The sequence below is a fragment of the Typha angustifolia genome, chromosome 7 (genome assembly GCF_048772165.1).
Source record: "Typha angustifolia cultivar Huaian chromosome 7, ASM4877216v1, whole genome shotgun sequence".
In the NCBI taxonomy this organism is placed as follows: Eukaryota; Viridiplantae; Streptophyta; class Magnoliopsida; order Poales; family Typhaceae; genus Typha; species Typha angustifolia.
Window position 1 is genome coordinate 15,664,424 of NC_133245.1, and position 12,409 is coordinate 15,676,832.

Consider the following 12,409-nt stretch of genomic DNA (forward strand, 5'->3'; position numbering starts at 1 on the left):
TTAGAGTCGCATCTAAATATCTAATCCTGCCTCATTATTCTGGAAAAAGCCATATTGTACAATAAACATCAAACTTATTTGCTACCATATCATTGCTTCATTTACCTAGGGGAAAGGCCATCGATGGCTTTCGAGAACAAATAACCAACTGAATAATTCCTTCCACTCAACTCTGTGCCTTTCGAATTGGCAAATGAGAGGCATAACAGTAGAAGTTTCTTCATGCGAGCAATCACATCTGACACAAGCTCTCATATATCCACGCATCTTAGCAGAGGCCAAGATGCATGTCTCTCTAGCTCTAGCAGAACCACACCATGAGCTAGTTGATCTCAACGTACCTTCCATCTACTCACTGGACCCTCACCTCAAAGTGATCTACAAAGTGGATAGCACACGCATTTATCATTCAAGTCTAGTATGTATGTATGTATGTATGTATGTACGTATGCATGTATGTATGCCACCAGTTACCTCTCTTCACCTTTCTATTCATCTCTTTCCACACACTACTGATAGTAAAAGTTGTCACACTCCATTGCTCCTTCTCCACTCCCTCTCTTGTTTCTGAATCTTTCTATGACATTAATCATTCCTACATCCAGGCCAAGGCTGGCAAGTTGGCTATAACATCAGTAAGTCTACTTCTCAACAGTTGACAAACCCAAGGGAAAACAGGGTGAAGAAAAGATCAGTAGAGTTAGCAATCTGAGAGTAGCTAGGTTGAATGTACCTAACTGGCTAACTACTAATTAATTTCTTCTTTTCCAAATCACTCAGCACTTCACCGGCATTATCCCGTATAGGAAGGCAATGATAAGCCAGGGCCTAAAGATAGAGGCTTGAGGCTCACAACCACACCACACCACACCACACCAAAAATGGGACAGGAGTATAACTCAAGTGTTTGGCTTAGGCCGTCCATTTTTCCTCGTTCCATTCATTATAGTATTGTACCCAAACTCCTTTTACCGACCTCCATCAATCCATCCATGGATGCAACGAAAGTTTATATACTATATACTATAACCGGCAGCATCAAAATTCTACACATGAACTGATATCTGATATGATAAAATAAGAATATTAATGAAAAACTCGTCTCAAAATTGACACTAAATTCTATAAGCATTACAGCAAAGTCTGCTGCCTTTTCTATTATTTTATTTTAGGTATGAGTGGAATAGTGAAAAATAAAATAATATTGCTATCCAATATGGGCCCATAATGTGGTCCGCCCCATGATTGGAGGAGCTCGGATAGATCGGCGCCGTCCATTTTGCCATCACACCGCCCCACTCCTGTGGAATTTACAAGCTTAATCATTCAGAAATGTTATCTTGATATTTGGACTAATTTGCTTAAGGATAGCAAATTCATATAGATAATTTTGGAATGATTAAAAGGAGAAAAAAAAGAAAGAAGAAGAAGTTAGGACCAACAAAATATAATCGATTATGAACTAAGTATCCTTTTAAACTGCAGCTCAGTGGGATATATTTGATGATAGGCTGGTAGATGGATGACCACATGTCGTTATATGGGTTTATATCTAGCTATCTTTCAAGCAAAGCTAACACAAAGACATCATGCTCTAATACAAATAGCACTTTCATGACATCTAGCTGTTCTACGTATTAGCAAGGCATTAGTGGCTACCGGAGATGTTAATACCTGCTAATTAACTGGGATATAATCCATTTAATTACGGTTGGGCCGCATTAAGAGCCCAATTTAGATAGCATCTTAGCGAGAAAGCATCTCAAATGGGGGCCATTAGAGAACAATTTGGTAGAAGATCACTTGCGAATCCATATTGGTTTAGAACTCGCAGTGCATCGATCTTTTTATCCCTTTGATATGTTTATCTTCTACGTAAAGTACTTTCCTCTCGACCTACCGGAGAGTAACACGTGGGCCGACCAACATCGGCATACGTAGATTTGTCATCTTCCGCCAATTCCTTATTCGAGAGACATGTCTCTTCGTATCCTTTATTATTATTTTTTCGTTCCACATACACATAAACACGTGTTGTTCTCAGAACTAGCGTATGACTTAGAAAAAATCCATTATCGATCACATTATTATTGCCTCATTAATGAGTCTTAGTTGTTAATATCACCGTGAAATATCTCACTTACAAATGATAAATGAGCTGTTATACGAGCCAACAAAGTTTGCCATCATAAGATTAGTACATCCAATGAGGGGAACAACCCAAAATAAAAAATAAAAAATAAAAAGAAAAAAGAATTTATGGGAAGAAAGAGTGTTGCTATAGAGGACTGCAGTAAACGCACGATTCCCAATAAACCACAATCGCTAACCAATAATACGCCTGATGTTAAGATTATTAGGGCCTGGATGTGATTGTACCCCAAGGGACCCTTTTATGATTAAGATAGATCAAAAGGTGCTGCCCAAAAGAATACTAGTGTAGTCTAGTGCAGTGTAGTAGTGGTGGGGGAGGTGTGACGTCAGCCCTTTCATTCCATCAACCCACGCGCAATCGAAAGGAGGGACCTCCTTCTTTTCTTTTTATATATATCCCCTTCACTCTTCTCTCCTTTCTCCTCCTCTTCTAATTAATAGAGAATTCTCTTTTCTTCTCATTCGTTCTCACTACTACTCGATCTCCTTTTAAGAAGTATTTGTATGGCTTCTTTGTCTTTCTTTGTTGTGTAACTCCTTGCTGTAGAAGAAGAGGCTAGGAATTGTGCTTTAAGGTCAGTTTCAGTCATCCTCATGGTTGTTTGGTCCTTCGTTTTTCTTTGGATGTGTGTGTGTGTGTGTGTGTGTGCATTTGGTGATTATATTTGGTCTGATTATGATGGCATCAGCGTGATCATCTTTGGAAATGGAGCACTTGGTTCTGTCTGAAAGAGAACAAACAACTTGCACTAGATGTCCTTCTATTGTGCGACGGTTTCGTCTATATAGCATGTTCTGCTGCAGTTTTTAAAAACTAAAGCATTCTTTGTCCTTTTCCATTGTTGCATGGGCTAGTTCCATGGGGTTTTCTTTGTAGTCTTGATACTTGTATATGGTTTTTGTGGCTATCAATCTTGAAAAGTTATAGGGCATTGGAGAAACTAATAGTATCTTGCGTATACAATCTGATAATGATAGTAAATTTATCTAAAATCAACTTTATCTTTAAGAATTATGAGTTGGTTATGACATATGCATGGCTTCTCTTTGGTATCTGCATTCATTTGAAATCCAAAAACTCAGCACAATTACCACTTTTAGATGGTGAATGAGTCTTATGGATCCGAAATTTAACCGGATGAAATACTAATTTTTCTGATTGTCTGGAAGAATCCAGCATAATGCTCCTTTCCAATTTTCAGAATGAGTATATTTCCCTATAAATTATCTTTCATTAACTACTTTGGAAGAAAGTCTACCTATTCTTGTTATTCTTGAATTTGTTGCTGCTGATCTATCTTCTATCTCCAGTATGTTTTTATAGATATTTGAAGGATATATCTATCCTTCCCACTCTTCCTCGCGGGCAGAAACTCTAGTTATGACCGCCTCTCTCTCTCTCTCTCTCTCTCTCTCTCTCTCTCTCTCTCTCTTACACACACACACCTACACGCACACGCGCGCGCGCGCGCGCACACAGAGGCACACATTGCAAAGGCATTCGCACCCACATTGCAAACACTAATCTCCAAGAGGATTGACCCCCTCTATAGACTTCTTTCCTTCTTAAACTATGCTTGTTAATATGAGTGGATAAGATGTCACCTGGAGACTTTGGAGTCAGTAAATTACAAAGCCCAAAGTCAGCATATGCCACAAAATTCCTAGACAAAGGGACAAAGTGGTCAGAGAATGCCGTGTAGAGCTCATACTTGCCAAGCCTGATCCAAGAAAGTTCGCCCCTTTCTCCTCATGCATATTCCTTTTGCTCCCACAGCATCTCTTTTTTTATACGCTTTAACAAGAAGCGCGTGCTATCTATCGTAGCAAAACTCAATTATTCTTTTCCATCCTCTATTTGTCTCAGTTTAGTTACCACTTCCTTTCTCTCTCCCATTCTTGGTTCAAAAATAATGTAGCTGATGTAAAGATACTCGTAAATATGTGACTCATGTGCAGGACACTATCTTCTTTCTATGCTAAAGAATTAACTGGTTAATGATAAACTCAAATACTATTTTGCATCTTCTATTGTCTGTTTAGTATCGTGCCTTTGATTTCCTGTAGACTGTCACAGGGTACATGTTGTTGGTGAATCATTTCCACCACCACCTGGAACAGACATAATCATTAGAAGGACTGCAACATTTGTCTGGTTCATATTGAAACTTGGCATGGCCAACCGCCAGCATAGCAACCACCGCAACTTCCTTCCAATTTTATCACACAGAAACCCACGAAATAAGTACTCTTTTATGCCGGCGTTGGTCTTCAGGTGTAGGATAGGTGCAAGTGGTCAGTTTAAAAGGGTTTCATGACGCATGGCATTATGTGATTTGGAATTCTCTTCACTATATTTGTTGCTGTTTGAGCTACAGGTGTTTAAGTGACAGGTTTGGTGAATTTTATGTAGGTGATGGACTCCATGGAATCATGCATTCCTCCTGGGTTTAGATTCCATCCGACTGACGAGGAGCTTGTTGGTTATTATCTTAAGAAAAAAATTGCTTCTCAAAAGATAGATCTTGATGTCATCAGAGACATTGATCTCTACAGAATCGAGCCATGGGATCTCCAAGGTTAGAACTTGCAAGTTTGACAATCACTTGTATTGGTCTCTTAAATATCCTGCTAGCTATGTAGCATTATAAACTAGTCATTATGATCTTTTCTCACTTGATTGTTTGTGTTTTGAAGAACGCTGCAGGATTGGGTATGAAGAGCAAAGTGAATGGTACTTCTTCAGTCACAAGGATAGAAAGTATCCTACAGGGACAAGGACAAACCGAGCGACGATTGCGGGTTTTTGGAAGGCGACAGGGAGAGATAAGGCCGTCCATGACAAGAACAAGCTCATCGGCATGAGAAAGACTCTTGTCTTTTACAAAGGGAGAGCACCCAATGGGAAGAAGACTGACTGGATCATGCATGAGTACAGGCTAGAGTCTGAAGAGAATGGACCACCACAGGCAAGTTCAACAACATACATTATTACCGCACTTATGCATCCGATCGTGTCTACTTAGGGCGTTTGTAGATGTAGTTGATCGACAAGTACCATAAGTGGGGCAACTAAAGTTTGGTAGACAATTACTGTAGATGCATGCAGTACAAGTAGATTAAAAGGTGAAGAAGCCCTTAGAACATCTTTTATCTTCAGGATAAGAGACTGTTACTTTTCTACCTCCTGAATTCTTTACTATTTTAGACTAAGTATGCATTCGTACAGAGAACAACAAATAAGAAAACCAGTCATTAGAAAAACTTTTTTTTTCAAAAAAAAAAAAAAAAAAAAAACAGAGTGAGAGAAACACTTTTTGAAGTTACACCATGCCGATGCCCTTGTGCTTGAGAAAGACTTGCGTAGAGAATCTTCTAAGAGTTGTGAACAGTCTTGTCTCGGAAGAGGAGAAAACTAAGTGAACACGGCAATTTTTTTTTCTCTGCCCCAATTGCAACATGTGAAAAGCTTCCATCCCACTAAAACTCAGAAAGAGCACTAGCTTCTGTTTAAAGAAACACCTAGCTTTTGAGCAAGTTTCCTTTGGTCCTCACTTTTACATGCCTATTCCTTAAACTGTGGTCTATTAGGTTGTACCATCTTATCAAACAGTTTGAAGTGTCTCCGCCTCATTCCAACACCCTTTTCGAGAGAAGAAAACACTTACAAGTTACAAGAGTAACTCTTCATCTCTGAGTTCTGTGTTTTTTAACTGTGTGTCTTCTTCAGGAAGAAGGATGGGTTGTGTGCCGAGCTTTCAAGAAGCGAACGAGCTTCAGCTACTACGGTGAGAGCAGCCGGATGAGCTCCATCATCGTCGATCCTATTGAATACTTACAGGGGCAACCAAAGGCTCTTCCTTGCAAGCATGAGTCTGAGCTCGACAATCTGAACTTGTTGAACTCAGACGACTTCATCCAGCTCCCGCAGTTAGAGAGCACCAACCTGCCAATAGCGAAACAGCCAAGCCAATCATCAAGACCCTCCGAGATCGGCGACGAAGAGCAACTACTGAGAGGACACCATTCTCTTGGCAAGGTGACAGATTGGAGAGCGCTCGACAAGTTCGTCGCTTCACAGTTGAGTCCTGAGGAAAGATTCGGAGTTGATCAGGTCGTCGCAAACTACGCTGACCATGAATCTGAAATGGAGCTGATGTTGCTCCAGAGTGGAAGTGGGTTCTTGAGCTCCGGTGGATCCGAGCGCGATATAGGCATCTGCATATTTGAGAAATGAGTATTCGGGGTCTAAGAAAATTAGCCGCTTTCGTTTTTAACTTGATTTATCTATCTTTATCCTATGATCTATGTATGTTTGGTATTGTTTACAAGTGGTCGTGGCCCTGTGCAGTGAAGAAAGGAGCTACAAATAGCTCTTTGTGCAGCTTTCTTCTCTCTCTATCGGCCTATTTGTTGCTGTTTATCTTCTTGTCCAATATGTCTTCCAGCATGAATGGAGAACTTGCGTATTAAAACGGAAGAAAGTACTTAACATGTCATGAGAAATTTAGGACGATACAATTAGTACACGCAGATGTGCAATAGGTGGTGGTACGATTACCACTGTTATTTGTTTTTCTGGCGGGTAGGCAATAATTAGCTGAAGATATTGTACGCTCAGGCATTTCAGCGAACAGGTTACATGCGTTACTCTACCATAAACAGTGAACGAAAAAATTACATCACCTCTTTATGGAAATGTCCAAACTGTATATTTCCAGCTACATCACCGCATTTCTGACGAATACGAGTAGGGTTGCTCATATTTTACTTGTGTTTTGCTCCTTCCGCCCGTGGGTTATTTATGTTCCATGCTCATGCATGATGCATCCTTGGATCCGTCCTGAGGTTATATATGATAAGCTTCTTCTCTAAAAGACTTCTATAAAGGCTCCCAAAATTTAAGTGAGGGCCGAACATATTCAGTTTTAACCCAGCCCATTCGCATGAAGGTCCACTGGATAACAAGAGTCAAGAAGTACTCGCTTCGGATGAGAGAGAGAAACCCCAACTAACAAACTGATTCCCTTTTTTTTTATAAAAGAAAATCAACAATAAAATCGCTTTAAAAATATAATGAAGCCTCAAGCCTGCATAAAAATTTCACTTCTCTTGAATTCCATATGACAAAGAAACATAACTCTTAAAAGAAAAGGTCTCCCAGCAATACTGCTGTTGAAAAGATATGCACATCGTTATCTCTATGGTCAAATTAAACGACAATAAATACAATATTTTCTGTATAGGTTTAATTTGCACTGTCAAGTTTCAAGCAACATCACAATAGATATATCATAACAAAATAGACGGTTCATGTTGGTCATACTCCGAGAATATAACAAACATGGAGAAGAACTATATAAGACTAAAACAAGCGTACAACTACAAAAAATTTCAATCAAGGAGAAAGCACTGAATCACGAGTATAAGACTAACTTTGAAGATCGAAAGAACTGAAACCGAATCTTTCCAGCTTGAAGAAAAAAAGAAGCTGGGCGACATTCCTGTAATTCCATTTTGTACGGTGCCTTTGCGCGATTCCAACAATCCCACATTTATTTAAAGTAGCTATTATCCATACCAATAAGCATGAGATTATAAATATTTCAAGAAGATCCGCAAATGAAGCATTATCATACTATTCAATCAAGACGAGCCTGCTACAGAATCAAGAATAGGAGTGCAAACCGCATAAGATCGAGAAAGATAACAAAGAATTAAAACTCGTCCGAGAAGCCAACTTGATACTATCGCGAGCGCGAAAGCAATCACCCCTTGAGCAGAGCCCAAAGTATCCAGATGAGTTCTAGAAGTTTTCAGAACAAGGTAGAACGGAAACAAATTGCAATATTTATGAAACGCATATTTCCTACAATGAACAAGAAATTCTTCACCGCCATGTCGATTTCTACAATTTTTATTTATCAAGGAAACTAACAAGCACTAACAACGCCAAAGAGGAACGCGAATGAAACGATCAGAAATTCCAGTGCAGGAAAGCAGACAAATGAGATCGCTCAGAAAGAAATGGAAAAGATACGATCACCAACGCAACTGGCCGAGGGTAGCTCGCGGGGATTGCTAAGCTCTCTCGCCACGGATGCGCCGAGAGAGCTGAATATCCTTGGTCATGATGGTGACGCGCTTGGCGTGGATGGCGCAGAGATTGGCATCCTCGAACATGCCGACAATGTAGGACTCCGCCGCCTCCTGGAGGGCGAGCACTGCGTGACTCTGGAATCGGAGGTCCATCTTGAAGTCCTGCGCGATCTCACGCACCAATCGCTGGAACGGCATCTTGCGGATCAGCAGCTCAGTCGTCTTCTGGAACTTCCGGATCTCCCGCAGCGCCACCGTGCCTGGACGGAAGCGGTGGGGCCTCTTCAGCCTCCCCAGTTTGGGGTTGCGGATCGTCTTCCCGGACCTCGCAGCCTATTGACTCAAAATTAGGTAAGAGTAGGGGTTCGATCGGATCGTAGATATAAGAGATCGGAAGCAAGAAAGGTCGATGGGGAGAGGAAGGATGATTGATACCTTTTGCGCGAGTTCTTTACGGGGAGCGCTGCCTCCGGTGGACTTGCGGGCGGTTTGCTTCGTACGAGCCATGGGCGACGAGGGAGTGGAATGGAGTGGTCAATTGCATGGGGTAGTTTATATAGTGAGCGAAGACCCTAGGTCCTAGGATTCGTTTGGCGACGGTTATGGAGTGGGCCCACCTCGCCAGCTGTGATTACTAGTGGGAATCGCACGGTCGTGATTGGGTTTCGACAAGCACGCTGTCAATACACTCTTTAGTCTTTATTCGTTCTTTGTAAATTTCCGTCTCCTTCTATCATTTATTAATAGAATAACAAAAAATTGTATAGATCGAAAATTCTTAAGACAAGTACAAGAAAAGAAACTAAAATCTATCAACTAATTACGCCATCGGAGTTCTATGCTGAGAACTAAGTAAAGATATAATTTTGTTAATAAGAACTAAGATCGCTCGCCACGGATGCGGCGCGCGAGCTGCAAATCCTTAGGCATGATGGTGAGGCGCTTGGCGTGGAGGGCGCAGAGGTTGGTGTCCTCAAAGAGGCCGACGAGGTAGGCCTCCGCCGCCTCCTGGAGCGCCAGCACGCCGTGACTCTGGAACCGGAGTTCTGTCTTGTAGTTCTGCGCGATCTCCCGGGCTAGTCTCTGGAAAGGCAGCTTTCGGATCAGCAAATCCGTCGTCTTCTGGTACTTCCGGATCTCCCGCAGCGCCACCGTTCCCGGTCGATATCTGTGCGCCCTCTTCACTGCTCCGGACCTCGGCGCCGACGTCCTTGCAGCCTTCGCAATCAATAAAATTAAATAATAAATTTCACATTAATTTCTTCAAAAGCTTAAGCCGTAGTAATATATTATAAAACTATATATATATATATATATATATATATATATATAAGATATACCTTGGTGGCGAGTTCCTTCCGCGGAGCCTTGCCGCCTGTGGATTTGCGAGCAGTTTGCTTGGTGCGAGCCATGGGAGTGTGGAAGGGAAGAAGTTAAAAGAAGAAAGAATCAAAATAGCTTTGTGTAATGAGGAGGTAAGAGCTACATACGTATGGGCTATATATATATATATATATATATATATGTGGATGAGAGAAAGGATATGCCAAACAGAGTCGGCGTTGGGAGAGGAACAGAATTCGGATTAGTGAAATCGGACGGTGAGAGGTGGGTTTGGTTTGGATGCACGTCCGAGTCGAACTCGGAGCCTAACCCGTCAGGACGGCTCCTTTCAGCTACATACGTAACCTAATCTGATGTAATTTCTAAAATAGATTCCTGAGTCCGAGTTCGAGTCGGAGTCATTTACACTATTTTACTTTACCTTTTGTCTTCTCCAACAGTTCAATAAGATCGTTCTTATCAACCTATCTATTACTTGCAAATAAGAAGATAAACTTAAATTAATTATAAATTTACTTACGATTACACCCCATTAATAGTAGAGTAGCATCGTCTCTCCCGTCTTTCCTCTCCTTCCCCACCGAAACCTCCGTCTTCGCCGCCACCCCATGGACTGGAAAGAATGAGGCATATTCAAGGCCGACCTCCCAGGACTCAAGGAGGAGGAGATGAAGGTGACGGTGGAGGAGCGCAACGTCCTCCACATCAGCGTCGAGCGCAATAGTGGCAAGTTTACGTGGCGTTTACGGTTGCCGGAAAATGCTAAGATGAATCAGGTCAAAGCCACCATGGAGAACTGGAAAGGAGCAGGTCAATAAGCCCGAGGTCAAATCCATCACGATCTCTGGCTAATCAGAATCTGTCATTTTGAACAAAGGATATCAACGAATATGGAGCAATCATGGTGTATATTAGTGTCCTTTGTATTAGTATGTGCTCATGTGCAGTTAAATATTTTGTTTTTGAGAGTCGAGAATATTAGTTGTAAGGTATTTTGATGTGCAAATAAAGCATGGTATTGTGCTCCCTTATCTAACTTATTTTTGTAAGACTATCTTTCATTTTAGCCGATCACTACTTAACTGAGTTCAGAGTAATACTATCTCTTTTAGCTGATTATTTATATGGTATACCTCAAATTTAAAAATTGATTGGCTTTGTTATATGCCATTTTCGGATCAACCCGAAGATGGGAGTGCAAAAGTTTATATTTAGATTTGAATTGGGACTGAGGAGGATTAGACTTAGGTTGGGTTTGGGTGAGAAAGAAGAAAGCTTTTGTTTAAGGTGGAGAAAGAAAATGAAAAAAAAAATGAGCGCAGAAGTTAAAGTGTACTTTGATCATATGTTAAAATAAATTTTATTCTAAGGGCATAGTTATTGTAAATCTCTCACATGTACAACTATGCTATTAAACAGGTTTGCTCGTTTCGGAATTATATTGATTAAATTCAAATACGAGCCAGATTAAAAAATTTAAAAAGTACGAGCTGAAATCGTAGCTCATGTTTAATGAAATGAATTCGAGCAAGCTCGTGAACAGCTCGCTTGACTTAACGAGCTGAACACGTGTTGATAAAAAATTATTATTATTATTATTTTTATATTATCTCTAGAAAATGCACAATAATATTCTTAGGCATGAGATGTGATAGTGGATATATCACTGCACACAATATCATATCTAACAAATCAAATCAATGAGTGCAAAGTCAAACCAAATAGTTGAGAAACCTTAAATTTGACCCGGATAGCTTACCGATCAGCAATCTAGTTAATCTTACTCCGAGCACCCATTCTACTATGTATTTCTCCTTGTATAAATACTTCAATTTTTTTATAAAATATAAATTTCTGAGTAGTATTTTTCTTATCTAGAAATATAATTTCTTATTTTAGAATAACAGCTAAATATTATAATAACTATGTTCTAAAATATAAATATATTTATTCATCAAAATTACATCTTAATACAACACACTAATCCAATTACTAATTTATTTTTGATATCTATCCCATCGATCCACTCTATATCAAATCAAAGGGTATTCATAATAATTTTATAAAAATAAAATAAATTTTCATCTATTTTTTAATTTATATTACATAAAAAATAATTATTGCTCCTCATTCTAAAATAAATTTTTTATTTTAAAAATAATAAAAAAATAATTATTTTAAAATAAAAATTATTTATAAAATAAACAAGTTCTTATAAATATAGTGTAGCTGGTGAACATATTCATTGTTATATATATATATATATATTATAAGCCTTGTACGAATCCACTTTCCTGGGGTTAGAAATTTTTGGCGAACCTAATAAGCAAAAATCCAAGAGAATCTACCACCCAGCGAATGAATTATTATGATCATCTATCGCTAAGTACCATGGACATGGTCCAACATAGTCACACTTGCATTTAACATTTACGATGCTTCATGCCTGCGAATCCTAAACATCCAATGGGATAGTTCCACAGAAGATAATCTCTGTCCTAGCTGGTCCATTCGGCATATGTCCGAATAAGGAGAATAAGGACCACATATATTAAAGTAATTCATTGTATCCATCATATAAGTTAACTCTCCAGGCTACTATTTATTCCATGTAATTAATGCTCCGTGGAATATACGTAGCTTTATACTCTGGCGTATACATATATATATAATGCCTAGTATATATGTACTAACTACATGGTGGCTCATGCCTAGTATATATATACCTAAATTATATTAGCAATATTCTTAGGGTGGCCAAAGATTAAAGAATCGCTCGTGACGAAATTAAGCAATTAATTAAGGATTAAGA

The 12,409-nt window shown here is 39.5% G+C and overlaps 3 protein-coding genes across 4 annotated transcripts; 1 reads left to right on the forward strand and 2 right to left on the reverse strand.

Moving 5' to 3' along the window:
- The first annotated feature begins 2,604 nt into the window (after positions 1 to 2,604).
- LOC140763480 (NAC domain-containing protein 37-like) lies at positions 2,605 to 6,633 on the forward strand. 2 transcript variants are annotated; one of them, XM_073101686.1, is made up of 4 exons: positions 2,605 to 2,729; positions 4,568 to 4,733; positions 4,852 to 5,127; positions 5,889 to 6,633. In XM_073101686.1, exons 2-4 carry the CDS (start codon positions 4,571 to 4,573, stop codon positions 6,389 to 6,391), a joined length of 942 nt encoding a protein of 313 aa, XP_072957787.1. In that variant the 5' UTR covers positions 2,605 to 2,729; positions 4,568 to 4,570; the 3' UTR covers positions 6,392 to 6,633. The 2 variants fall into 2 exon arrangements, with proteins under 2 accessions (XP_072957787.1, XP_072957788.1); XM_073101687.1 differs by lacking the exon at positions 2,605 to 2,729 and adding an exon at positions 4,430 to 4,485.
- Positions 6,634 to 8,235: 1,602 nt separating this feature from the next.
- Positions 8,236 to 8,760, reverse strand: LOC140763551 (histone H3.3-like). The gene is made up of 2 exons (XM_073101795.1): positions 8,689 to 8,760; positions 8,236 to 8,586 (listed from the first exon to the last, which is right to left on the reverse strand). Exons 1-2 carry the CDS (start codon positions 8,758 to 8,760, stop codon positions 8,236 to 8,238), a joined length of 423 nt encoding a protein of 140 aa, XP_072957896.1.
- A 240-nt stretch (positions 8,761 to 9,000) lies between these two features.
- Positions 9,001 to 9,707, reverse strand: LOC140763525 (histone H3.3a-like). Its single transcript, XM_073101746.1, has 2 exons — positions 9,594 to 9,707; positions 9,001 to 9,471 (listed from the first exon to the last, which is right to left on the reverse strand). Exons 1-2 carry the CDS (start codon positions 9,663 to 9,665, stop codon positions 9,133 to 9,135), a joined length of 411 nt encoding a protein of 136 aa, XP_072957847.1. The 5' UTR covers positions 9,666 to 9,707; the 3' UTR covers positions 9,001 to 9,132.
- Between the last annotated feature and the right edge of the window lie 2,702 nt (positions 9,708 to 12,409).

Bases quoted from the DNA above. Each gene is read 5' to 3' on its own strand.
- LOC140763480 (XM_073101686.1), top strand. From the start codon at position 4,571: ATGGACTCCATGGAATCATGCATTCCTCCTGGGTTTAGATTCCATCCG. The intron at 4,734-4,851 runs GTTAGAACTTGC...TGTGTTTTGAAG, and splicing joins CGAGCCATGGGATCTCCAAG to AACGCTGCAGGATTGGGTAT. The intron at 5,128-5,888 runs GTTCAACAACAT...TTCTTCAGGAAG, and splicing joins GAATGGACCACCACAGGCAA to AAGGATGGGTTGTGTGCCGA.
- LOC140763551 (XM_073101795.1), bottom strand. From the start codon at position 8,760: ATGGCTCGTACGAAGCAAACCGCCCGCAAGTCCACCGGAGGCAGCGCT. The intron at 8,587-8,688 runs GTATCAATCATC...TTGAGTCAATAG, and splicing joins GTAAAGAACTCGCGCAAAAG to GCTGCGAGGTCCGGGAAGAC.
- LOC140763525 (XM_073101746.1), bottom strand. From the start codon at position 9,665: ATGGCTCGCACCAAGCAAACTGCTCGCAAATCCACAGGCGGCAAGGCT. The intron at 9,472-9,593 runs GTATATCTTATA...TTGATTGCGAAG, and splicing joins GGAAGGAACTCGCCACCAAG to GCTGCAAGGACGTCGGCGCC.